Below are 26,947 nucleotides of genomic sequence, written 5' to 3' on the forward strand. Positions count from 1 at the left end.
AGAGTTCACATTTTTGCTCCCATATCTGGGGCTAGACTTTTCAAAATGATCTGATGAAATTGTTGAAATTATTCCCTCCCTCTTTATAAATCTCTGTAAAGATGTTCCAGACTAACTGAATAGTACAGGAAGATCCTATACTTTTTCATTTCCAATTTCAGACCTATTTTACTCATCTTCTGAAGGCACAAACCGTATATTAGGGCTTGCCCATGAAAGGAAAAGAAAGCTAGTCGTTCTGGCACTTCCGTATGAAACAAGGAGAATTATTTTTAAGAGGCTTGAAGCTAATTAATTACTATTTATTGCTGGAATTACCATAACATTTTTATTTCAAAATGCATGTAAATATTGTTCAGTTGGAAAAACAGCTCAAATATATACAACTTATAGCATGTTTTTCCCCTGTAGGATATCTTGAACAACCTTGATTCATGTGATCTGGAAGATGATGATCTTATGCTTGATGTCGACTTACCTGAAGATACACCCTGTGATAATGGTTAGTAAATCAATTCTGGTGGTGCCTGCCTTGCAGTTCACTGCTGGTATCTGACTGCTCTTCCTTCTTTGCATTTTCCTTCTCATTCATTGTCTTTTCTTCCTGAATGTGAGATACTCCTAGAGGACATGTGAAACTCCAGGATTGTCATATTACAACTCCTGTATTCCTCATCATCAGACATCTAGAGTTGATGGGAGTTGTGATACAGTAACATTTGGAAGGCTGCAGTTCTGCTTAATCAGGATAATGGTTTGAATTTAGATACAAAGCTTGTGACTATGAAGTCTAACTGTAAAGTGCCCTTTAACATTTCTCCAATCCTAGGGCCACAAGTGGATTGCAATTCTCATCAATCCCAGTCCACATGGCAGATAATAAAAAATAATGGCAGTTATTGTTAAATAACATCTGGGGACTCAAATTGAGGGGGGGGGGACCTAAAGAGCACTGACTACTGTGAAAAAATAGTTTGTTTTCTGTATTCACCAGTACTCCATTAATAGATTCAACATCCCTTTGATGGCAACCAAAGTCAGATGTGGCCCTTGATGAAAATGTGTTTGACACCCCTGTCCTAGAGGTATCAGTAGCAGCAATAGATTCTGCAGCTCAGCCTCATATATATGTTCAGGGAAAAATACAACCCCTGCTAGATAATTTTCTGTAGCACCATGTCAGAACTGATTTTGTTTTAAACTGAAATTTTATTTCAGTTCTACTGTTTTCTGTATGTTCAGTTGTCCTTAATGTCACATGTTTCAGCTTTTAAAAAGCTGTTCAATGTGCAGTATTGTACAGTGTATTCTATGTAATGCAAATATTTTTTTTTCTAAATGCACTCAACTCTTCGTACAAAAAGCTCTGCCAGCTAAGTATAAAATAGTTTCTTTAAATACTTGCAGATATTTTTAGATTAAGCTGTGAAAATTGTTAAACTGGGCAAGATTTCTAGTATCTTATGAAGACATTCAAATGCACCTTGCAAGCTACATATGATTTAGTATTCTTGAATTGACTCAATCAAGTAATATAATAGTTCATAGGCCTGTTTTCTTGTTCCATTTTGGCATCTGAAGGAACTTGCACTCTATTTATAGTGATTGTTCTAGTGGAACAAGTATGTGCTCAGTGAAGGAGGATGGTAGTTCTAAATCACAGGGTCAAACTGGGCTCCCTTCCCAGCAATACGCAAGCAGAGAATGAGCAGGAAGCCAGGCCTGTTTACCACTGTCTTATGCAAAACACTGTCTGAGTAGGCGGCAGAATAGCAGACTGTTCACTTATGAAAAGCTCCCCGTAGTGAGGGCCTGATAATGTGAAGAGAAAGTATTTGGGTAAGTGGAAAGCCTGAAGGGCTTCTTGAAACTTTCTGTCTGAAATTTGTGTTATGGCTTTGCTGTTACAAGTTTATAAATAATTTCCAGATACAACTTTCAAAACAAACTGTTGCTTCTCATTTATATTGACAAAACCCTAACATTTCTGTTTCAGCTTGAAATATTCTAAAACCTTTCTGTAATAAAAATATCTGAATAGTTAGTAATATGAATATTGAAAAAGGAGGCTTCTTACATTAAAGTAGTATTTGACTCACTTTCAGATTCAGATACAATAAATTATTGTGTAAAACAAACCAAAAGTACCTAAATTCGCTAAATAAATTTTTTAGTTTGGTTTAATGCAGTCTTTCATGACTGAAGAATTAAATGCTTTGGTGAAGTAGCATTTTTTGTTGGATCATATTAGTTTAAAGGTGTCTACTATGACATTTTTATGTGCAGATTTTCATGGTGACTAAAACCTCTCATCAAGCTTATTTCTTCATTAAAAACAAAGAAAACTAACAAGCTAGCACCAGTAGCTAACCTTCTACACTCCAGTTTTTGTACATATTTAGGTACATCATTGGAAATTGGAAATTGATATGGTCTGACAGCTATGTTGGATTTCTGAGTGAGAACACTTCTGTTTATAGACTGAGACTGAACTATTTATTCCTATCTGTAGTGGATTGTGAAAATATGAACCGTTATGAGCGGCAAGAGCGAAATATAAGACAACAGAAGGAGGGCTTGTGGAAGAGGATGCCACAACGATGGAGTGCTCAAGACCATTATCACCTTGGGCATCCTGACCAGTATGCCCACAGCAAAAATGATCTTAACAGGTAAGGTACTCAAAGAAGGAATATTTTAAAATTTTTGTGTGTGTAAATTTTATATTCTGCCATTGGAGTAGCTTGGTACTTCAAAAATAATCCTAAGAATGGTTGCTACCCCCAAGGAACTTAAAATACAAATTTAGAGGAAAAGGAAGCAACATTAGGGGTTACAAAGGAAGCTGAGGCTGACGCTTTATTTAACAAAATACTCCCATCATGCCCCTTTTTCTATAAATACTATTTAAACATGAAGTGGATTAGTTTAGCGCACCTTCCTTTACTACTGCCCATCTTAATGGAATTTAAGCTCACATACATATGCATATTTCCTGGTGTATTAGCAACTTAGCAGTTATTTACACATCCAACCAGAAATAAGTCAATGATGCTTATTCCTAGTGGGTATAAGCATATTGGCTAACTCAGCACATATGAGTTAATTTGTTGTATGTTTGTAAGTGCTTTTAACATGCTAGCTAAAATACAAAGGCCTATAATAGTGAGTGTATTTAGTATAGACTGTGTATTTGCAATGTGGCACTGAAGTGGCCAAACCGTAAGCCTGTCTGAGTCCCCTTCAGGGTGAGAAGAGTGGGGTAGAAATATAGTAAATAAATAAATATACAGGCAGTCCCCGAGTTACAAACATCTGACTCATAGTTACAAATGGGGGTGAGACAACAGAAAGTGAGAAAAATCTACCTCAAAAGGGAAATGCATTCCTGAAAGTGATCATGAGGAAAAGGTGTCTCAACTGCAGCTTTCTTACCATTTCTTGTTTCCACAACAAGACAAATTTTTCAAAATCCAGTTATCGCAGGGACAGAAAGTGAGGTGAAATCTTCTGAACAGAGGCACCAACAGCAAAAGAAACACAAGGGTGTAAACCCTTCCCTATGCTATCCGTAGCCTCTGGTGGCTCAGTGCGTTAAAGCGCTGAGCTGCTGAACTTGCAGACCAAAAGGTCCCAGGTTCAAACCTAGGGAGCGGAATGAGCGCCCGCTGTTAGCTCCAGCTTTTGCCAACCTAGCAGTTCGAAAACATGCCAATGTGAGTAGATCAATAGGTACCGCTCTGGCAGGAAGGTAACGGCTTTCCATGCAGTCATGCCGGCCACATGACCTTGGAGGTGTCTGTGGACAACGCCAACTCTTCGGCTTAGAAATGGAGATGAGCACCAACTCCCAGAGTCGGACACGACTGGACTTAACGTCAGGGGAAACCTTTACCTTTACCTATGCTATCCAAAGCTAAAAAAAGATATATCCTTGGCTGGAATTTTGAAATGCACCCATTCTGAATTACAAACAAATTAAACTTAAGAACAAAGCTACAGAAACTCTTGTTTGTAACTTGGGTCCTGCCTAACCTATAGTGCTTAAAAGATAACATGTTTGTATCGTTTCTATGGTGTTCTGTATTTTCATTGCATTTCTGGGAAACATCTTGTAATACATGTATTTTGTTTTGTTGTGAGTGGGAAGGCCCTACATCTCTATGTTAACTAATTTTCTGTATGGATGGGAATGTTGGTTTATTTAGTTCAGACTCTTTTTGGTATCTGACTCTGTACTCTAAAGAATAAACATGCTTGATCTCCACTCCATGGAGCATAGCTATATTGCACATCAAAAGGCTCTGCTGTCACATTAAGGATAGCTATGTTCTAGAAGGCAAAATAGAATACATAGAATAGAATAGCTTTATTGTCATTGTACTATTGCACAACAAAATTAAATGATTTTGTAGCACCTTGGAGACTGAGAGGAAGAACAAACTTTTGTAGACTTAAGTCTATCAAATGACCCTCCCTCAGATGCAGTACACATCAACTTCTTCCAGTTAGTCTGAAAGGTGCTAAACGATCTATTTGCATACTTATCCAGACTAAAATGTCTGTGTTTTTGAATTCTGTATTCTGAAATGTTTGAATATAATATTTTGGGCTATAACTTCTTAAGGGTATGCACATCCTGAAAGCCACTTTCATACATATATCTTATACTTTTGTATTTCATATTTAAACAGTATTTACTGCTCATGCACTTTATGAGGCCTGATCTCCCATTTCCCCCATGGGGTCTATTTTTATTTGTGTTTTAATCTATTACTCATTTGTTATTATTTATAGAGTGTTCTGTTTTTATGATTGTATGTGGCATTTAACATTTGCCTCTTGCTTTGGAAGCTGCCCTAAGTCCCTTCGGGGAGAGAGGGTGGGTTAGAAAATAGTATTATTATTATTATTATTATTATTATTATTATTATTATTATTATTATATCATCGCTCACTCGTTTAACATTGAAATGGTTTCTGTGAATTTCAGATGAACAAATAAAGTTTTAATTGATTAAAAACATATCCAAGTGAGCAATACATTATTTGAAACAAATTCTTTGAAATGTTCTGCTATGTGAGATTTTTTATATTTTTTAAAAAGCATTATTCCTTCATTTGCATAGAAAATAAAAAGACTGTTAAGGTTTCATCTTGTATGCCACATACACATGCCACAAAAATAAAATACATTTTAATTTAAATATCTGTTTCACTCAAATATATGTCTGGGTGACAACTCTAGTGAGCATTATTTTTTTCATCCAGCCTTCATTTGAAGATAACAGAGTGATGAATAAAACATGACTAACATGATATACAACAGAAACATCCTTAAAAAGGGAAGAATGAACTAAAAGTATACAAACTTTTAAATATTACAGCAAATAGGTTTTTGTTTGGTACTGAAGTGCTAGAAATCTTGGCACCAATGTACTGTTGAGGAAAGAAGTTGCCAAGGTTACTAGTACTGAAAAGATTCTATTGCGTGTTGCAGCAAAACAAATTCTTAATGGAAGAATATATGGAGCAGAGCAGTATCTAACAGTCTCAAGATTGTAAATTAGATATGAGGTTAGTATCATTCGATACATGAGTTGGCTGAATATGCTTCCTATCAAAGCAGGACATTGAAGTGTAGACTGTTCTCAAAACATAGCTGTATTGCACATCAAAAGCCTCTGCTGCCACATTATGGATAACTATGTTCTAGAAGGCAAAATTCTTATGGAACATGAAAGATAACAAGTTGTATTTGGCTTAAAACTTTATAGACTTCAGTCCATTAAATTTTATGCTTAGTTTTTAAGATGGCATAAGAACTTTTTTTTTCTGTGACAGCCTCATATGGCTATCTCCTGGTAACTTTCCTAAAACATATTTCAGGAGCTGCAATTATTTAGATCCCCCTCCTGTTGGACACCTTGAAGGCTATGCAGCACAAAGCTTGTATCCACCTCTGAGAAGTTTCCCGGCGAACACTGTGATGTTGGATGAAATGACCCTTCAGCATATGGTTCAAGACTGTACAGCTGTGAAAACTCAGTTATTAAAAATGAAAAGGATACTTCAACAGGTCAGTAAGTTCAACATACAATATAAAGCTAGACTGAGACAGTTATTAAAGCTTGTGTTATGGCAGTAAATTTTAAAAGTTGTTTTTCTCTGGATTGTGATTTGGAGGTAAAAGTGTTTACTGTGAGGAGAAAAGTACATACAAGGAAGAGTAGGAAATCTATGATGTCTTCTAGTTTTTTTTCTGGCACATCATGTTGGATGCTAATTCTGAGAATCGTCTGATATTTAGAATTGTTTTTCCAAATGTGCTGAATGCTGTAAGCAGGGCGGGTCTGTTTTGCAAGTAGAACATCACACGACATCACTAATGGTAGTTGCTATTGAAACTGTATGTGGTAATTCATTGTAAGAACCAATTCACTATATGAATATAGCACAAGCACACACACATTTTTGTTTTTATCCTTTTTACCTTTACTACAGGTTCACATCCAAAATTCAGAGACCCTTCAGTATAAAACTTCATGAATTACAAGGGGATGCTGTCAGAAGTTATTCTCTCCCCTGCACCACTCTATATTTAGAGTGTTCCTTGGATTCTAGCATTTGATAACAGTAATGATCCTATACTCATCGCCATTTGCACAGACAGATATATGGAGATAAGGGTTGAACTACATCTCTGATCTCTCTGTGCTTAACCGCATGCATAAATGTGCAAAGTCACAGATTTGGTGATGGGGAACTTGTGGAACAAGGAATCTGGATACTTTTAAATTAAATAATGGTAAATCAATTCTAAAATACTTAAAACAGATCTTTATAGCACATATTACTTCATCATATATTGATTACCTTTCCTGCAAAGTGTTAGGAGGAAATGGATAAATTAATAATTGCCTACAGCAGGGGTTCTCAAACTTTTTCAACAGTGGAGCCCTTTTTGAAGCAAAAGTTTCTCGTGGAGCCCCAATAAATTTTTATATACTATATATTATATATAATTTATATATATCAGGTATGGGTAAACTTTTTGACACATTTTAAAATTTGACAGACAGGCCAGGCCAGTGGCAGATTGAAAAAAAAACGTGAACAAATTCCTTTGCACACTGCACATATCTCATTTGTAGTGCCCCCCCCAAAAGGAAATAAAGAACAATATAATATTTAAAATGAAGAACAATTTCAACAAACATAAACCTAACAGTAGTTCAGTTGAAGACCCCAGTGGCCATTTTGGCAGCGAGGGAGGCGTGGCGTGGGGAGGGGGAGGAGCAGGAAAGAGGAAGGAAAGCTTAGAGGGGAAGGGAGGAGGAGGAGGAAATCCCAGAGCCCCTCAATATGCTTTGCGGAGCCCTAAGGACTCCATGTAGCACACTTTAAGATCCATTGGCATACAGGTTTGTACAATCCGCCCCTTAAGTCACTGAGGTCCTCTGTGGGGTGTCTACTCCAGCCAGTCACCCAGAGGACTGGCTGGAGTAGACACTGTAGAATGACCAGCCGGAAAAGGTTTCACAGCTCAGTGAGCTGTCGTATTTTAAGAGATAATTTAAGTAGATATTTCATACAAATACATTTTAATATATGTATTTTACATGTTATATGATTTTTGTGTGTATGTCTGGAGTGACTTGAGAAACTGTAAGTTGCTTCTGGTGTGAGAGAATTGGCCGTCTGCAAGGATGTTGCCCAGGGGATGCCTGGATGCTTGATGTTTTACCTTCTTTGTGGGAGGCTTCTCTCATGTCCCTGAATGGGGAGCTGGAACTGACAGAGGGAGCTCACCCGCTCTCCCTGGATTTGAACCGCCAACCTGTGGGTCCGCAGTCCTACCGGCACAAGGTTTAACCCATTGCACCACTGAGGGCTCTTATGTTTTATGAAGAGTTTCTTAACTGTATTGTGCCCCTTCTTAAGGAGAGGTGGGTAAGAAATAAAACTATTATTATTACTAGTAGTAGTAGCACTGGCTTTGGTATTAGTATTAAATTAGGCTTTTTCCTGAGCTTCTCTTTCTGTTAAATACAGCTGTAGTTGAGAGAACCATCTATTCTTAAGGCCACAAGTGTCAAAGACAGAACGCCACCAGATAAGATTCAACACAGTTTATTAAAGATACAGAACCAAAAAATGCTCATAAAAAACAAAGAGCTAGGCAAACACTCGCCTTCAATATGAAAAGTCACTCAAAACGGTTCAAAAGATAAACCGGATTAAACAGGAGTTTAATCCGGGTTAAACCAAAAATGCTTACTTCAGCCTGGCACTTTAAACAAACAAAAGCTGGTAAACAAAGATTCAACAAAACATAAATACTGGCAGCAGATTCCTCTCTGCTACTCAACAGCTGTGGTTGAGTAACTAAGTTGTTACTCCTCCGTGCAGCGGGCGAACTCCGGGTCCAAATACATCAATCAGGGTTGCAGCGGTCAGCGGGGTCCCAATCTGGTCCGAGGTCGATAGCCAGGTGCAGGCGTCTTAGGTTCCACGAATTCCACCGATAGCCAAAGAAAGCGTAGTCCAAGGTCGTAGTCAGTCAGTCAGTCAGTCAGTCAGCCAGTCCAGCGTCAATTCCGAGTAGGTAAATAATGTCCGTCAAGAAGACGACAGAGGTCCAAGCTAATAAGATTAAACACAGGTTGCACAACAAAAGCCCACACAGTTCCTCCCGCCGTCTATGCCCAGTGTCCTTGGTAACTTACGTATTCAGCAAACGAAACACACCCGTCTTCAGGAAATTCCCAACAAGAGCCCAAGCGTTCGTCCAGATTACCTTGCCCAACGCAATTAGCCCTGGATTCAAGACCCCATTTTATGCCAGTTACAACTCCTCATCGCTATCAGCTGTTACCCTAATTCCAGGTGCCTCCTCATCATCATCCTCATCAGAGCTAAAACATCTTTGACTACGCCCCACAGCATCCCCAGCTGTGGATCCTGTTCCATCCCTCCAGCTCGTCCACGGGTCCGATCCTGCAACCCGCCAGTCGCTTCCCATGCTATCATTACCAGGAACACCCAAATCCTCCCTCACACGAGTCCATTCCATGTCATCCTCCTCTGAGCTAACCACCTCTTCCTCCATTCTCTCAGTAAAACCCTCAAAGGAGTCTTCGTCAGTTGATTCTGCAAATATGTCCCGCAGCCGTTTCCTCTCTCGCTCCTCAAGAGAGTCTGACTCTCGAGGAGTCTTACGACCACGTCTCCCAGTATTGGAGCCATAAGGCTCAACCATAACAACAAGTGAATTAAAACATCTCATCAGTCAGGATGTATTAAATTTCTTCAGAATTAATTTTTGTTGTTCACAATGATTATGCTATATTAGTGGCAAAGTTTAAGGTGAATTTAAATGGTATTTCCTAGTGATTCTGCAAAGGAATGCTGCCTGTTATAAATATTTTGTGATGTCATTGATGATGCCCGTTTGACTAATAGAGCCCAGGATTCCTTGTTTCTTAATGCAGCTATGTAGCTTTCAGTCAGAGAGATTATGCTTCTTTCAACAACCTTGAACAATTTACGAAGAATTCAGTATAGGCCACACGGGAGAAAAGTAAAGTCGGTAAAAAATGTTTATAGTACTGAGGATGTCTCTAAGGAGGCTCTGGAAATGTAGACATGCTTTAATTTAGCCCTCATAAATGTTTCAGTTCATGGTTATATAATGCCTTTGTGTTAATACACTTTAAAAATATTGTTTAGGTACTCTTCAGTTCATTTGTAATGGAGCATTTTCTGATTTTAAGAACATGAAAAACTGATATATACTATTTCAGATGCCCCCTCCAGTTTTATGTATTCTAACATAGTAGCTGTATAGTATTTAATGCAGACATCTGCTATATCACTTGCCACCTGATTTGTTTAATTCAGGAAATATCAGTGATTAAACGTTGGGCTTCCTGCATCTAAAAATCTGTTCAGTTAACCTAATTCTTTAATGAAGAAAAATTGACAAACTTTTCCATAGGCGCACAGCCCTTTCTGTCATGTTACTTTCATAACATGTTTTCAGTCAACTTATTGCCAGTTTAAGAACAAACAAGACAATTCTACAGTTTTAAACTGTGGGTTTAAGGTACTACAAGATCCCTTGGCGTATTGATATCCCAGACTAACATGACAAGTCTTTGAATTTTGGCCATGTATGGTTCGTACAATTTAGGTGGTGTGCAGCAGCATAGAATAATATATAATGCAATAATTAAAATAGGGAAAATACCCTAAAACACTTTTTAATTGAGGAAACGTGAAACCATTTTAAAAAGTTAGACCTTTAAAGTTGTTCTAAGAAAATTCAGGATTGTTAAAAGTCTTTGGCGAACAAAAGGGTTTTCATCTGACACTGGAAAGGCTATTCTGTGGTAGATGTTTCATTGAGCAATGTAAAATTCCAGAAAAATAACAAGTGATTTTACAGGGTTGGAAGAATTTAAAACATAGTGGAAAACTGAAATATGTGATATACTGTATTTACTTTTCATGAATCACAAGCTTATTTTATTCCTTTAACAATATTAAATGTATCACATGTATTTTAGCCGAAATATAGCATTATATATTTTGGAAAACTTGTGAAACATACTAAGATTAGACATTTTAGTTAAGTTCCAGTAAGATTGTAGTATCAACATTGAAAGCAAACCTCTTACAAGTTCCTCTTTGACCGGGAAATCTCATAACTCTCTTTAGTATAAAATGACTAAACTAGTTGAATAATTAGTAATTATAGTTATAGTTGAAAAATGTCTTCAAGACTTAAAGAAAAAATGGAGAGTTTCTTTTGTTTTTTTTGTTTTTTTTACAGAACGATGCAAATGTGTCACTCCACAATATCACTTTTTCACTACCTTCAAGCCCGGAACTGCAAGAGCCTGAACCAATATATAAGGTAAATTACTATTATTGTTTTGGAAAGGAGACTTTCAAGTGAAAAAAGCTGAAGTAAATGTCTCACTAAAGCAGATAATTTAGAGGTTATATTTATTTACCTGCAACAATTTGTCAGTTTTGTCAGTGTGATTGTTCAAGCAAAGCCCCTTTTGGTTTAGTTGCTTGATAGGTTTATTTGGTATGTTGCTTGCTATATTAAGTTTGGGAAAGCAGAGTGACCAGTGCAGCCAAATCTTCCAATTGTTCTGCTTTCCTTTAACCTCACATTAGCACTTAGGTAAAGGTAAAGGTTTTCTCCGACTCTGGGGGTTGGTGCTCATCTCCATTTCTAAGCCGAAGAGCCGGCATTGTCCGTAGACACCTCCTAGGTCATGTGGCCAGTATGACTGCATGGAGCGCCGTTACCTTCCTGCCGGAGCGGTACCTATTGATCTACTCACATTTGCATCTTTTTGAACTGCTAGGTTGGCAGAAGCTGGGGCTAGCAGCGGGCTCTCACTCTGCTCCCCGGATACGAACCTGAGACCTTTAGCACTTGTAGAAAAATTGAATGTTTATAGACCATATAAATGCAGCATTCCTACTGTTGAGCCTGGTTTGTTGCTAAACACATCATTGGGATGGAGAAGTACAGCTAGAAGAGACTTTTCCTTCCCTGCTTATCTCCTTAAATCACACCCCTGATCCAGATTCAAACTGTGAATGTAGGAACAATCACAGTGAAGCAGCTTGTTATTCATTGGTAGCACCCACAAGCCAATAGGATGGTATAGCACACATGGGATATATAGTTCAAGAGGAAAGTGGAATTCAATATATAATCTGCACATATTTTCTCTCTATATAACTAAATTTATTGCTCTGTGTCCTCTTAGTTGAAAAGATACCACTTCCCCTGGCACCAAACTGAAGGAGTTAAGTGCATTACAGTGTGCCAATACCTTTGTGTCTGCATACAGGTGAAAAAAGCACCATATCCCTGCTTGTATGAGGTTGTTTTAGGACAAGATTTATGCACTCAGGTTTGAGGCTTGATTGTATAAGATCACAGTGTTGCCCTGAAAGGCTTAGCAAATTCTTAGAGAAGATAACATTATTTCTGTAGGATTCATTATTATCCAGTTTCCTTCTTCCACAGTAAATATGGAGGACATACTCTATAATGCAGGATAATCAGGCTAAGAAATATCATAGAAAATTTGAAATTGAAATCTTTTTCATTCTGAATTTGGAAGGCAAGATGAAAGAGAGAGACTTTCAGTGCAGTATGAGAGAAGGAAACTGCCAGTTATAGATGTGCAAGGCTTTTGGATGAACGAATTTAAGCACTTTACATGTTTCAAGTTTGGTATATTGTTTTTAATTGTTTAATGCCTAATTGTTTTAATTGCTCTATGTTTTATTTTATTTTATTGTTGTTTATTGGCATTGAATTTTGCCAGATTTGTAAGCCACCTTGAGTCCCCTTGGGTGAGAAAAACGGGATAGAAATGACATAAATAAATAAATAAATAAATAAATATCATCTTGGTGATTTTTCAGAAAACCATTGGGATTTTAATGAAGAAAATGAAGTTATAGAAAATACAGTATAACAAAAATGACACAGTATTGCCATGTTGAAAAAAGTTCCTAGTACTTTATGACTTCAATATTTGATAACAAAAAACTAGAAACAATTTTTTTTCTTAAAAAGAATTCCTATCAATAAGACTCAACTCTTTATTGATTAGTCAGTTTTGACCATATCAAAACATAATAATAATAATAATTTTATTTTTGTACCCCGCCACCATCTCCCCAGAGGGACTCAGGGCGGCTTACAGATATAAAACCAGCATACAGTGTACGGTTTTACAAAAACACAAGTAAATTTAAAAGGCATTAAAAATCACAATCATTATAAAACAAGAGAAACACAGCAATAAAAATATAAAATGAGCTGGGCAAAGTGCACTGAGTGGAACTTGTAAACAAGAAGGAAGATTAAGGTGCTACAACGTCATGGGAAGAGCCTTAAACTGGGGTGAACTCTGAGGCTATGTCAAAGAGCTAACCAACAACTGGTCAGAAGAACCCACTAGTACCAGGGTTTAGCAAACAGTGGGCGGTACTTCTTCAAAGGCCTGTTTGAAGAGCCAGGTTTTCAGGCTCTTCCTGAACACTTCCAAGGTGGCAGCTTGCCTAATTTCCCGGGGAAGCGCGTTCCAGAGCCGGGGGGCCGCCACGGAGAAGGCCCTCTCCCTCGTCCCCACCAACCGCGCTTGTGACGGAGGCGGAAGCGAGAGGAGGGCTTCCCCCGATGAACGAAGAGATTGTGCGGGTTCATAGGGGCAGATGCGGTCAGAAAGGTAAGTGGGTCCCAAAACGTTCAGGGCTTTGTAGGTCAGCACCTGCACCTTGAATTGAGTCCAGAAGGTGAATGGCAGCCAGTGGAGCTCCTTGAACATGGGCGTACACCGCTCCCTGTAATTCGCTCCTGTTAGGAACCTATCAACAGATGTTTCATCACTGTGGGAGCTTTCAAACCTACTCACTAACTACAGATTTATTTCTGTACTTTTCTTAATAAATCATTAATGGGTTTTTTGTTTTATATATCAGACTGAAGATTTGCTGAATGAGATCACCCAACTTAAGGAAGATTTAAAGAAAAAAGATGATACAGTCAAACAACTAGAACATCGACTTGTAAGTACAGTATGTTATACCCTGTACAAGCCTCCTAATGTTTTTGATTACAGCAGACATAAAGACTGACATAACTAGAAATTGTGGCAGTTGTACAGGCTGAACACCCCATATGCAAAATTCAAAATATTCCATAGTCCAGAACTGTTGTCATGGGCACCTGAAATAGTGACCCCTTTGCTTTCTGATACGCCAAGTTTGTTTTATGCCCAAAACTATTTAAAATACTATGTATAAAATTCCCTTCAGTCTATTTGTATAGAGTGTATATCAAATATAAATGAATTTCATCTTCAGATTAGAGTCCCTTTATAAAGATATCTTGGAGAACGTATATGCAAATATAGTTAATCCAATTTTTTTAAAAGTCAAAATCCAAAGCACTTCTGGACAAAGCATTTCAGATAATGGATGCTCAGCAAAATCTTCTTGGAAGCATCCAGTTGGAGAAGGTCACAGGACAGAATATGATGTCTTGAAGAGGATGGAGCTGACTGTATTAGATGGTGATTTCAGTTACAATGAGCACCCTTTTGACATGCTGATATGAAGCCGTGTTGACATTCAAATCATTACAGGCTTTCATTAGTGTGCTAAGGCTGAAGTGTAACTTACATACCTCCATATTCACTGTCCTGACTACTGCTGCTTAGAGTTACAGCCTAATATCTGAGTATTTGAGTTTTTGTGGAGATGTACTTTTTTAAGAGCTGCAAATGTGAATTGGAGACTTTCTTGGAACCCTTGGATCAATATTATGCTATTTTGTGTGGTTTGTGATGTTGATGTGTTCTGAATATGGAAGTGCAAAGGTTTTTTTAATGAACTTTCAAATTCAGACATTGCAATACACGTTTAGCATATTACAGTGTGTAGTCACTTTATGTTTGCTACAAACATGTAGTTTAAAAATTTACAGCAACTCTATACTTGTAACAAGTAGTGATATTTAATCAGAATCATATTAACTGTATTGTAAAATGAGTGGACATTAACATCCCACAGGAGGCCAAGTTTGGTCTCTCTCCATCCACTAGAAGGCAATTTTTTTTTATTTAGACAGGCTTTGGCTACTAACGGATTATTGCAGGAAAGCTTTTTAATGGTGTGATTATGCTATACTGTACTTCATATTCATATTGATTAAGTACTTGTAGTTCAGCCTATGTAAGTCAGCTTTTGGATCTCAATGTCAGATCCATATTCATTGAATATCTGTCTTTTCTGTGTGCATGAAGTCAATTAGGTGTAATTGCAGCAATGAGAGCAAGCGGTCTGAAGGGGCTGTGTGTACATTTGCTGACAAATTCACACAGACATCCTGGAGAAAAAGTGCTGTGAGTAGTTGATCCATTTTTTTGTTCTTTATTTAAGATGGCTAATTTTACAGATCCACTTGTATGTTTATCTTCTCAAATTATTCCCATCTTTCAAAAAAAAGATTTAATTTTTTTTGGGTATAAATTTAAAGAAGTATGTTACCATTTCATATATTATATGCACCATATAATGATGGAGAAATCTAATCTTTTGTTTCTGTTCTCTCTGCTTAAACCCAGAAAGGGGAATGTGTGGCCCTCTTGAAGTTGTTAAAGTACAGTTTTCATGATTTCTCATCATTAGTTCTGCTGATAAGACTTCCAGCTTCTGGAAGGCTACATTTTTTCAAATTTGCACTTAGAAACTTACAGAAATTATTTCAGCAGGATGTATTATAGTCTTTTCTATTTCCTAAATAGTCTAATGAAGAATGCCTCTAAAATCCTGCATTAATTATGGTGGTCTGGTTCATACAGAGAATGACAAAACTTCAAGCATCCCAAAATTATTTAAACTGATCATTGAATTCATTTTAGGTATATCCTCTGTAAGTGTAATGATTTCAAGTTGACATTTTCTTCACAAATCTCATAAGAATAGTTTGAAATACTGTACCATTTTTTCTTACAAAATTACATTTTTGCCTTGGCTATTTTTAAAGTGCTGATATCTTGTCAGGAAATTACTTTCTAATTCTGGAATTTAAGTATTGGTATATTGGAAGCAGTATTATTTGCAAATGTGATGAATACTGATTAGAACATTATCACTCATCAGTGTTTGTTATGTAACAGAATGTAACCTACACTGAAATAATCTCCTTTCCCTGTCTGTATTTCTTTAAAATTAGCAATGCTATTTACCCCTCCCAGTTGTAATCCCTCAACTAAACAGATCTTCTCTTTCTCTTTAATTGTGTTGCCTTTATGCATTTTCAAAAGAGAGGAAAATATTTGCTTGTTCCATGTCCTGCTTTTTTCCTCGACATGGGTTGAATCAAAATCCATAATTTTCACTTCAAAACCTGCCCTTGACTTAAACATGAGTCCAGATTATAAATGTGTGTATATGATAATTGCACAGCTTTTTAATGGCAACTTTAAAATGCAGACAATTTAAAATAGTTGGTGACTATTACAATAGAGTCCTAAATTATGGAGTTTACTGTTTGTTTGCTTGTTTGTTAATAGCTGTTATACATCATGTACTTCAAGACTAGATAAATGCCACAAGTGGCACAGGCATTATGAGAATTTGTTTTGCTTCTGGGAAATGGATCAGTACACCTAGTCTTGGTATAGTTAAGCTTGTAGCCTTGTTGATCTGTACTGCTGTTTAATTGCTCAGCAAAAAGAGATAAAAGCCCTCTGAAACATTTGCCCTAAAATAGTGTGTTGTTGTGTGACCTCTAATACAATATGTGCCCAATAGTTCAATACAACATTCAAAATTTGAAGATAATCAGTATCATTTCCAAGATTTGTTCGTGAATACTGCTTTGGGTTTTTTCCTTTGTTTTTGTTTTTTTCTTTGTCTCCTTTATGGACAAACTTGGTGCAGGAGATTCTCAACTGGAAGACACTTTTCACATTTCAGTATGTGATTTCTGTGAACCAGTTTGTAAACAAAATAACGTTTTTCATAGTTCATTTTTTAAAATTCTGTTTTAACTGGTTTTTAATACAACACTTCTTCATTATTGCTGTCTCTTCCCTTCTCTGATAACCCTAGACACCTATCTGTAACTATATCCAACTCTACAAAATGCAGTTCACTCACCCTTGTGTGCACAAGTGGCACACAAGACAATTGTGGAGCCCAGAGGCAAGACAAACTCATAAAAAGTGCAGTGGATTTACAATGGATCTTAGCTATCCAATGTAATACGAAAAAAATACATAATTCTTTGGAATCTCAGCTTCTTTTGCGGTTGTTTGTGTTTATATCCTTGTTGGAAAATAGATAGCACAGTATAATATGGTTGCTGAAGCTGCTTTTTGGAAACAAATTATATTATTTAAGTAAATGTAGAAGTTGTGATTTTAACTGTTGAGACCCTTATATTGAAGACAACTTTTAGAACCTTCTCTCTTTCCTTCTCTCTTAGTGTCATCTGAAGTTAGTCTAAGAGATTTTTTGTGTGAAATCTTGATTTACCTATACTAGAATGTTTATGAACAAAAACGAAATTGCTTTCCAAATGTTAAAAATGGACAGACATGATTTATACTACTGAATGTCATTTTATAATTCTTAATACATTTCTGTATTTGTGCTTATAAGAAATAATATATGTATACATATAAGCTTGAAAGTATATTGCAGATCTGCCAACCTAGCAGTTCGAAAACATGCCAATGTGAGTAGATCAATAGGTCTGGTGGGAAGGTAACGGCGCTCCATGCAGTCATGCCGGCCACATGACCTTGGAGGTGTCTACGGACAACGCTGGCTTAGAAATGGAGATGAGCACCAACCCCCAGAGTCAGACATGACTGGACTTAACGTCAGGGGAAGCCTTTACCTTTTTTATATTGCAGATGGGCTATAAAATGAAGTAACAGAAGGCCATATATTAGCTCCATAAAATCTGATGTGGGCCTCCATTTGTAAGACAAGCATAATCACTCTGGAGCCTCATTGTGTTGGATCACTTTTCCTGAGCTGTGCTCTATTGTTTCTGGATCTATCTGCTGCTATCTTTTGCATACACACACACATACATGTTAGGGTTCGTTAATTGTGTAACAAGGGAAAAAATGTTTGACCCCATTTTGATCAAGCTTTTATCTATCCTTTATAATAAGAATGCAGTGTTACTTTAGAAAAAATCCCATTTAGAAATATAAATACTAAATTATTTATGTATTGCATTATTTATGTCCCATTGTTTTGAACAAAATGGGTTATAAGCAATTAAACTCAAAAACAATATTTAATACATAAATGATTTTGGTTTCACCAAACTAATTGTGCTAGCTTTGTTATGTGTTACGCCCAACTTATCAGGAGCAGTTCATAATTTCATGGTTTCCATTGTAATCATGAAATTACTAGTCGTCATGTGCACAAAATTCATTCCTACCATCTGTTCCTCTTTTTTCGTGTCTTCCATTTCTTTGGAAGCATGAAATAAAACCCCCCATCCCACATGGAAATCTGTTCGACACGAAAGCCTGCTTTCATGTCAAGCCAAAATTGCCTCCTTGCCTGCATGTAGGCAGGCTTGGTGCTAGGCTGCAGGTATGCTCCAGGTCTGCCTGCCTGCCCCGCCATACATACACTCTCAGAGAGTGTGGTGGGGCATGTGTGGTGGCTAGCGAGGTGTCCAGGCAGGCCCAAATCACGCCCGCAGCTCAGTATCTCTTACGTCACAGTAGCAACAGCAGATGCCAGGTAAGAAAAACTCCAGGAAGGGGAACCAGTGGGTGGGAAGCCTCCCCCCCCCCCAGCCCAAAATAGTGGCCTGAATTTCAGGGGCCCGATCTGAAAAAATCCTCCCAAGTTCGGGAGGCTCCCAAAAACGGATCGGGACCCCGAAAGAAAGCTAGGACACAAAATAGGGCAAGGTTTTCCCCGAAAGCACAAGACTAGAAATTACCATAAAAGAATGTCCTGACAGTAAGAGCTGTCTAGCAGTGGAATATGCTGCCTCAGAGTGCTATGGAGTCTCCTTCTCTGGAGGTTTTTAAATAGCATCTAGCCATATACTAGGAGTACTTTGTTTTTACTTTCCTGCATGGCAGGGAGTTGGATTAGATGGCCCTTGTGCTCTTTTCTACGATTCTGCTCGACTATTTCAACTACAGTTTGACTTTAGATGTGTGTTAAGGCATACCCTTGATTATTTTTACTGTCTAGAATCAGGATGATCTGTAGTAGGATAGGATCTTGTCACTATCTTGTAAGATTTAGATTTACTAGGACTCCCAGTATCTATCATTAGAAACTAATTTCGATCTAGAAAGATTTCTGGATGTTCCAGCGTATTTTGCAGCCTTTAGAACTGGTGATTCTGTAGATACCTTGGTTGACCTATGTAGTTGAGAGGTTATCCACAGCTATGGCTACTGTAATGAGCCCTTTGGTTTAAATGCAAAGCGTGGACTTACTGGTTTTCTGACAAGCTTAAGGCAGTAAAGTACTTCTAGAGTAACAGTGGAAAGAATCTGGGGAAACATAATCAGACACAGCCAAAAGCCCACGTTAAGACTCTCCCTGCAATGATTACAACAACATAGAATCTGTTCTTCGTTGCTTTATTGTATCAGCTAAATTTCATCCAGTACAGTTTTTGTAAGCAATCAAGAGTGATTACATTCTAGATGGGACTGGGATTCACATGATCTTCCCGTTGTTGTTGGACTGCAATTCCCAAGAGTTCTGTAGCACATAGCTAGTAGTGTGGAATGCTAAGCATCAATTTCTCAATTTCTGAAGGGTTGTATGATCCCCATCTCATTCAAATCCTTAGTGTAATGAGGAGGTGCACTTAGACACTTTCAGTGATTAACTGGCAAAATATTTTTGACTTAATCACTTGTTTCCCTTTCTGAATGGATTTCATTTTAAGACTACATTATTGGAGATACCTATGACAAACTCTTGTCCAGTTTGATGGATGCATTTCAGTTTGTTCAGCCTGGTGGTGGAAACATTAGTAGGAGAAAGAAGACGGCTTATTTTTCTGTAGATCACATATGTCAGCAGAAAGATGCACAGTGGAGTGGTGGAGGTTGGGAATGCTTTTTTTTTTTTTTTTTTAAAGCGGCTTCTTTTAAAGGAGCAGTTTGAAAAAACCTTTGCTGGACCCCACCACTTTAGAAATCTATAATCTAGTTTTTATTCTTTCTTTTGAAAAATAGGGACTTGTGGCAAATTGTCACATCACATCTCTAGGCTTTCTTAGATAAAACTAATGGATTCATTGCAGTTTAGATTTGGATATTGCTGAAAAAATTAAGGGTCAGTTTAGACAAGACACAAGTACCGCTGGAGAGGAGAAAAACCAGGCTGGAATTGTGCTTACAACTTGTTCTGCATGCAATTAGTTCAAATTTGTGCTGTTGGACTCTAGCATTATAGTTGTCCCTCCACTTTCAGGGAGGTCAGGGGTACAGCTCCTTCACAAAAGTGGAAAAACTGCAAATAACCCTGGGGAAGGAGTAATAGGGTGCCATCGCTGTGGTCCCTGGAGTGATGGTGAAGGAGAGCTGGCCCCATTTTCCACTTCACTTGCCCTGCAGAAATTGGCTCCTTTTCCCCTTCCTACATGGCATGAGCCTTTACTTTGCCTGGGCGAAGGAAAGGAAGATACTGAAGGGACCAGAAACATGGAGCAAAGCGGAAGAGAACTGGCTCTGATGGATCTGCTCCCCCCTCCCCCAAATACTCCTCTCGCGTTGTTCAGGTGGAACAGAGATACATGGAAAACAGAAGGAGGAGCACTAGATCAGATCCTCCTCTTGCCTGTGTGCCACAAATCTCTATTTTATCGAGAAAAGGAAAGAAAATACTAAACAGAACAGAGACTAGTAGCAGATACACTTCCCAAACAGCCCCAATTTTCATCTCCTGAGGATCGAGTTGCTATGTGAATGTTCACATGGCATTCCTAACTTCAAGAATCAGTGCTTTTTCCAACGAATGAATGAATCAAAACTGTGAATGTGAAACCCACAAAAGTGGGGGTCTATAACTGTAACACAGGGCTGCTGTGACCAGGAGTGTCTTTCCCTATCTCCTATTGATGTGCCAGTTCTCCTCCCTAGAAAAAGCACATCAGTGACAATAGTTCATGTCTTAATTACTAGTCTTTCTAGGCTGCCCTTGAAAACAGATACCAGGAATTCCATAGCCTCCCTGTCATCATTTAGTAAAGGGTGGTAGTTGGGTATCATTCCTCAAATGCCTACTCTCTGAATCACTTTTGTTGCAACTTTCCGTAGACAATCAGAGGAGTTGACATTGGTTGAGTATCCCTTATTAGAAATGCTTGAGGCTAGAAGTGTTTTGGATTTCTGGTTTTTTTTTATTTTGGGAAACTTGCATATGCAGAAATTATATTTCATATTCATCTTATACACATAGTCTGAAGACAATTTTGTACATAATACTTTAAATATTTTTGTGCATAAAGCAAAGTTTGTATATATTGAACCATCAAAAAACTGCCACAGCGCCCCCCCCCCCCCATGTGGACAATTTTGGATTTTGAAGCATTTCTTATTCCTAAATAAGGAATGCTCAACCTGTATTTGAGTAAACCTATTACTATACTGTGCCATCTATTCCACTTATTATTGTACTGATAGGTATACTTTTCAAAAGTACTACCTAGTTTTCAAAACAACTTCAGGTAAAGTCATTGAGAATGTTGTGTTTTGTCATGTCTAAGGGTACTTAGTATGTGCATGATCCATATATATAGGCCCCAAAGTTATTTTGATGATTTTCTCATCTTCACTTTTCCTCACCAAATTAACACACATATACCATCTAAACTTTTTTGTTTCAAATTAACAAACTCTTCATATTCCCATTTCATTGAAGCTGCAGTCCCATGTTCATATATTGGAAGTAAATCACACTAAACACACTAGGTATTATGTCTGAATAGATTTTAATATGTGGAACAGCAGCATAAAAACGTTTATTTGAAAGTTCAACAATATAAGAGATGCTAGAAACTCTACAGAACTAGCAGGTTACCTCCCTCTTGTTACTTTCTTGTGATTACTTATCATTTTGCAGAGCTAATCATGGATGTAATATGAATGCAGCACATAGTTCAGAATGTAGGTGTAATATTTTTGACTTAGCACAACTCACTGGGAAAATGTGTCTGTGTGTGCACACTTGCATGTTTATGTCTTTCAAGTCATCTGTCAACTTATGATGACCTCATGAATGTCTTTGGGCTTTTTTTCAGCAAGGAATATTCAGAGCTGATTTTGCAGTTCCTCCTTTGAAATATAGCCTAGAGTACTTGGTATTTCTTGGTTGAAATGCCCCTCCAGTATTTAGGGAATGGAATGCCAGATTTCCCCGTAACCTAGTGGACTTTCAGACCTGAATTAGCTAAGCAGGCATGGACAAACTTCAGCCTTCCAGGTGTTTTGGACTTCAACAATTCCTAACAGCCTACTGGTTGTTAGGAATTGTGGGAGTTAAAATCCAAACACCTGGAGGGCCAAAGTTTGCCCATGCATGGGCTAAGGTTTATAGTACCTACTCCCATATCAATCTTCCTGGATGCAACTATCATCTACTGCTACTCTTTGTGTCTATTTAGAAGTCAAGTTGACCTTAATTAGCATTATAAAAAAGTCCTAATATCCATGCAGTTGTGTGGCTGTCCCCCCAGGATTTAAATTATTTCCCCTTTTCAGGTATAGGTAACTGTATTTTAAAATTAATTTGAAAGCAATAGGGCAGTATTATTTTTAAAAACCAAAGTTATCTGGAAATGAAACATTTTCCCTTATCATGATTTTTAATTTAATTGGAATTCTCTGGAGTACTTTTCTGATCCTTTTGAAAGAAACACTTTTCTTTTAAGGTAGGTTTTACTTTGGATTTGTAGAGAAAATCTCAGATTAGTCTGGTTACTTTATACTTCAACAGTAGTTTATTTCTGATAAGTTATCAGTGAGTATATGTCAAAACAATCTTAAAGCAAAACAATCTTAAAGTGAATCATTCAGTGTATATGCGGAATCACTGATATAGTTGTATTCTTGTCAAAGAGTCTAAAAATAAAACTTTTCATGATTATAATGTTTGAACAACAGTAATTTTGTTTGGCTCATAAATAAAGAAACAACATAGCTCCTGTTAAAAGAATTGTAAGGTCATTTGTTGCTATTTACATGTTTCAAAGAAGACTTTTAGAGAAGCCTGTCCTAATTAAAATGTGGCTTTTTAACAAATTGATAAACAGTCCACTTACTTTTACAAGGTGTTAAAATATGGATTTAATGATTATTTTCTTGCTTTTTGGCATAGAATTACATTTGGGAAATCTGTTTTAAATGCATAAACCAGTATTCCCTTCTAATATTTTTCTAAAGGATGTTTTCCAGAAAACGAATTTATATAATGCAAAGAGTCTCTGTCCACCTTTTGGATAACTTTGCTGATCTTTTGAGTAATTCTCGGTGGCCTAGCTCAAAAGGATTTCTTGTTAACGAAACAACAATGTGGCTTTTGGTGCTGTTTTTTCCCCATTTCCTTTTTTATATTATTTTTTCTCCCCCATCTTTCTCTGCACAGGGTGGGTATTCTGCTCCTTCCTTCTCTCCCTGGCAGGGCTCCTTCCAGGGCATCCCTCGGACTCTTCCACCGCAACGCAGACAGAGTGAGTCTGTACTTCTCACTCATATCCCTCACTGTGCTCCGATAGCAATTTCCCCTTTGCACGCACTGTCCATTGTGTAGCATTCTGCTCTTCCAAGCAAAAACATACGGCACATGCTGGTCTGTGACCTAACGCCAGTCCCTTTTTCACTTACTTGATAACTGCAACTTACAGCTCTTCGGAAACCAGTTTCCATAATAGATCTTAAAATCTGAAAGCTTTATTTCATCTATCCTGCAACACGTACCTCGCTTGTTTTGTTTCTCCCCCTTTCCCTTGGCTTTTCAAAGTGTGTGTTTGTTACGTTCATTTATGTTGTTGGCATGTGCTTTAATACAAATATATTTGCATATTTGTGGTGATGTTTTTCAGTAAAATCATACTTTGATAACTGTATATGACACATTGCTTCCTTTGTAAAAATGGTGTTTTATTTCAGCTATATGGTTTTTCTTAGAGGTGTCCTCCTCAGCAATGTGTCCAGAAATATGCCTAACACACTAAGGAACAAGAGGCTTTTCCAGCAAAGCATGATGTATTAATATCACTCCTTAATTAGCAGCTTGAACTAAAATTGGATATTTTGTATTGCCTTTAACACACAACAGAAAACATTATTTTTGCTGATTTGTACTTTACTGAAATAGGTAATAGAAAATAGTATTTCTTTGTTTATTGTGGGTTAATTTCTTAAATTTATACAAACATCTTGATGGGTTAATAGTTGAAACAGTTTTAAAGTAGCAGTGCTCTCCAAAGCTAATTTACAAAGCAAACAAATTTAATAAGAAAAATCTATTTGGTAGCATGCAGTTTTTAGCTGTGTAAGAATTTTCCCTTCTTTGTTTCAAATGCTGATAAAGGAACTCAGTATAAACAAAAATTCAGACCATAAGCAAAGTACTGAGAATGTGTTTATCCAAAGTACAGTACCAGGGAACTCTATTCTCTATCCTATTTGTTTTCCTTATTTAGGTGCATAGAGAGTTGTCAGGATGTCAAGAACAAATTAGTCTGGCTATTAATTTGCAGTTTTTCAAAGAATATACAAATATGTTAACTAGAAGGTAAGACAGGTTTTGATGTTGTCTAGGAGATAAACAAAAACTGCATACATGGACTAACATTCTGCAGGTTCAAGGCAAACCTGATGCTTAGTTCCCAGGCATATTCATGTTCTTTTTGTTTTGATTTGAACAGAATAAAAGCCTGTTTCTGTGTTACAGGGTATGGAACTGTAGCTGCAAAGCTGGATTTATCCATATGTAGCTCCTACTGTGTTGTAGGATAAAAACTACTGGGTTTTAGGGAGGAAGTTAGTCAGGGGACATCTCTTCAGTTTCTTTTCTAGAGCTCACAGAACAAGCCAGAGTTTTTTAAAAGCAAACAAAGTGGAGGTCTTCACGCATCTCAGGCTTTTTTTTTTTTTTGGATAGCTGTTGTTCAATAGCAAATTTTAGTTAGTTTTTTTTAAAAAAAAAAACCCCTAAACTCTTTTTGTAGTAAAGCTCAAATTTCCAGGAAGGAAAATCAATTTTCTCCTTGCTGCTAGAAGTAGAACTGCTGAGTATGTTAAAAATTATCTACGTTTACTTTAATGCACTAGTAGATAGAAGACTTTTATTATTACTTAAAGTTCCTAGAACAGCTTATGTATAATAAATATGAGGTATATCCTGCATGCAGTTCAACAAGATATAAGAAAGAAAGAAAGAAAGAAAGAAAGAAAGAAAGAAAGAAAGAAAGAAAGAAAGAGACAGAGAGACAGAGAGAAAGAAAATAAGGTGAGAGGGAAAAACTAGTAGAAAAACAGTGTTCTGCTCAGATGCTGGCCAGTTAACAATTAAGCTATAACAGTAATCCCATCCTTGGGAAGTCTTTTTGGTATCATCTTTTTAATGTCACTATGAAGAGGAAGAATCCCTTAATCCCCTATCCCTGATCAGAAATAAGGGTAGCAAGATACATACTAGAAAACGTTATAAGGACTTCCACAGGCCATATCTGGCCTGCTGACTATAGATTCCCAATTATGTTTAAATGATCTACACAATACCAATGTATACATGTTGTTCTAAGATTATTATTTTTGGTTTCCAATTTAGATGTTAATAAATTTTACCTAGAATAATGCCATTTTATTTAATGTCATTTAACAGCTGATGTACAGTTTGAACTATTAATAATGAGCCTGTGCAAACAGTTCTGGTGATTGGCTTTCATGGGAATACTCATGATCTTGTATTAGAGAGACTTACACAGAACTTCAGTGGTTGATTGTTTTGAGTACCACAGCCTTTGAAACCTGTGTAGTAGTAAGGATAGGAATGCATGTTGCATCATCCGTGCAAAGTTTATCCTTTTTCTAGATTTAGGAAATACCCCACCATCATGAGGAAATAAAAGAACTAATGAGTTTTAAACAGACCTCATATGGAAATATTAGAAGAATGAGTCAACCATTATTTTATCTTGCTTGAGATTCACAGTGCAGTCCCATAAACATTTACTCAGAAGCCCTGTTGATTTCCATGGATTTATTTCTGGGTGGATGTAGTTTTGTAAATATGAATGTCCCATTAAATGCAGTCACAGTTCTTAATAAACATGCCTAGGACTGGACTGCATTTCTGGTATTTTAAAGAAGTACATCTATGCGTTAGAAAATAATTAATGTTGTTGATAGCAAATTAGAGTACATACTGAAGAGATTGAGCATTGGAGTTTCACTCTCTACACGGTATGCTTAGAGTCCATTAAATGTCTACTGAATGCTCAAACTCCATTAAAACCATTAGCTTGATTGTACTAGAATATACCGTATGGGAGAATTGTAGCAGTATTGATTGCACCACAAATGTAAGCTATTCGTTAGGACCACAGTAGTCTGAATATAATCTTTATTACATTTGCTCAGCCAGGAAGTGGACGAAGTTTGTTGTGTTGCTGCAGTCAATGCTAAAGGGTGAGGGGTGATGTCTGCGGATGTGGAGATGTTAGAATTGGCAATGGGTTTTTCTGCCTCAGGCATTATCTTTCCCTTGCTGTGTTTAAACCTGGGATGGAAGTCATCTGGCCCTTCAGATGTCATTGGAGTGGAAGCATAGCCATTGGTGAGGAGGACTAGCACTTTATCGTTTTGAGATCTATATGATTCTCACCTGTGGCCTAGAGCATGGTAAATAAAATACTTTAACCACTCAAACCCACTTGACATGAAGAATCAGAGGTGTGGTTTTTCAGTCTCTTTGAAACTGTTGTTGTGATGTCTGGAAATAAAATGATGCAAGCCGGTAAAAGAAATTTGACATAAATGCTATATTTAAAATTATTTTAGAAGATTGTGAATATGGAGATATTCTGTCTCACTTAAATGGAAAAAACGCTCAGATGGAATATAAGTTGTAAAAACTTGGAGGAGACATTATGATAGACTTTGGACATGCACAATTAGATGACAGTTAATTGAGAATCTGTGGAGATGGAGTCCTTCCACTGATCATAAGTAATGTAAATGCTGAGATCCTCTCAAAGGTGAGTAGAAATTAAATGTTTGAATAGGTGCTTAAAATTTTCTGGATATTTATCCTTCTAAAACAGGAATATACATGCCCATTGAAACAGAAGTTGGATAGGTACATGTACCTCATCATG

At 37.2% G+C, this 26,947-nt stretch overlaps 1 protein-coding gene across 12 annotated transcripts in view; it reads left to right on the forward strand.

The window, feature by feature from the left end:
- Positions 1 to 26,947, forward strand: part of ccser2 (coiled-coil serine rich protein 2) — a 195,424-nt gene that overhangs the window by 155,571 nt on the left and 12,906 nt on the right. For 8 of the 12 annotated variants that reach the window (XM_062975787.1, XM_062975788.1, XM_016995770.2 and 5 more), the window contains 7 exons: positions 412 to 502; positions 2,513 to 2,672; positions 5,890 to 6,079; positions 10,838 to 10,921; positions 13,528 to 13,614; positions 14,853 to 14,951; positions 23,209 to 23,293. In XM_062975787.1, coding sequence (XP_062831857.1) covers positions 412 to 502; positions 2,513 to 2,672; positions 5,890 to 6,079; positions 10,838 to 10,921; positions 13,528 to 13,614; positions 14,853 to 14,951; positions 23,209 to 23,293 — 796 coding nt within the window. The remainder of the gene's footprint in view (positions 1 to 411; positions 503 to 2,512; positions 2,673 to 5,889; positions 6,080 to 10,837; positions 10,922 to 13,527; positions 13,615 to 14,852; positions 14,952 to 23,208; positions 23,294 to 26,947) is intronic. The other 4 variants (XM_062975792.1, XM_062975789.1, XM_016995767.2 and 1 more) reach the window with 3 other exon arrangements.

Source organism: Anolis carolinensis, chromosome 3, assembly GCF_035594765.1.
Source record: "Anolis carolinensis isolate JA03-04 chromosome 3, rAnoCar3.1.pri, whole genome shotgun sequence".
Taxonomy (NCBI): domain Eukaryota; kingdom Metazoa; phylum Chordata; class Lepidosauria; order Squamata; family Dactyloidae; genus Anolis; species Anolis carolinensis.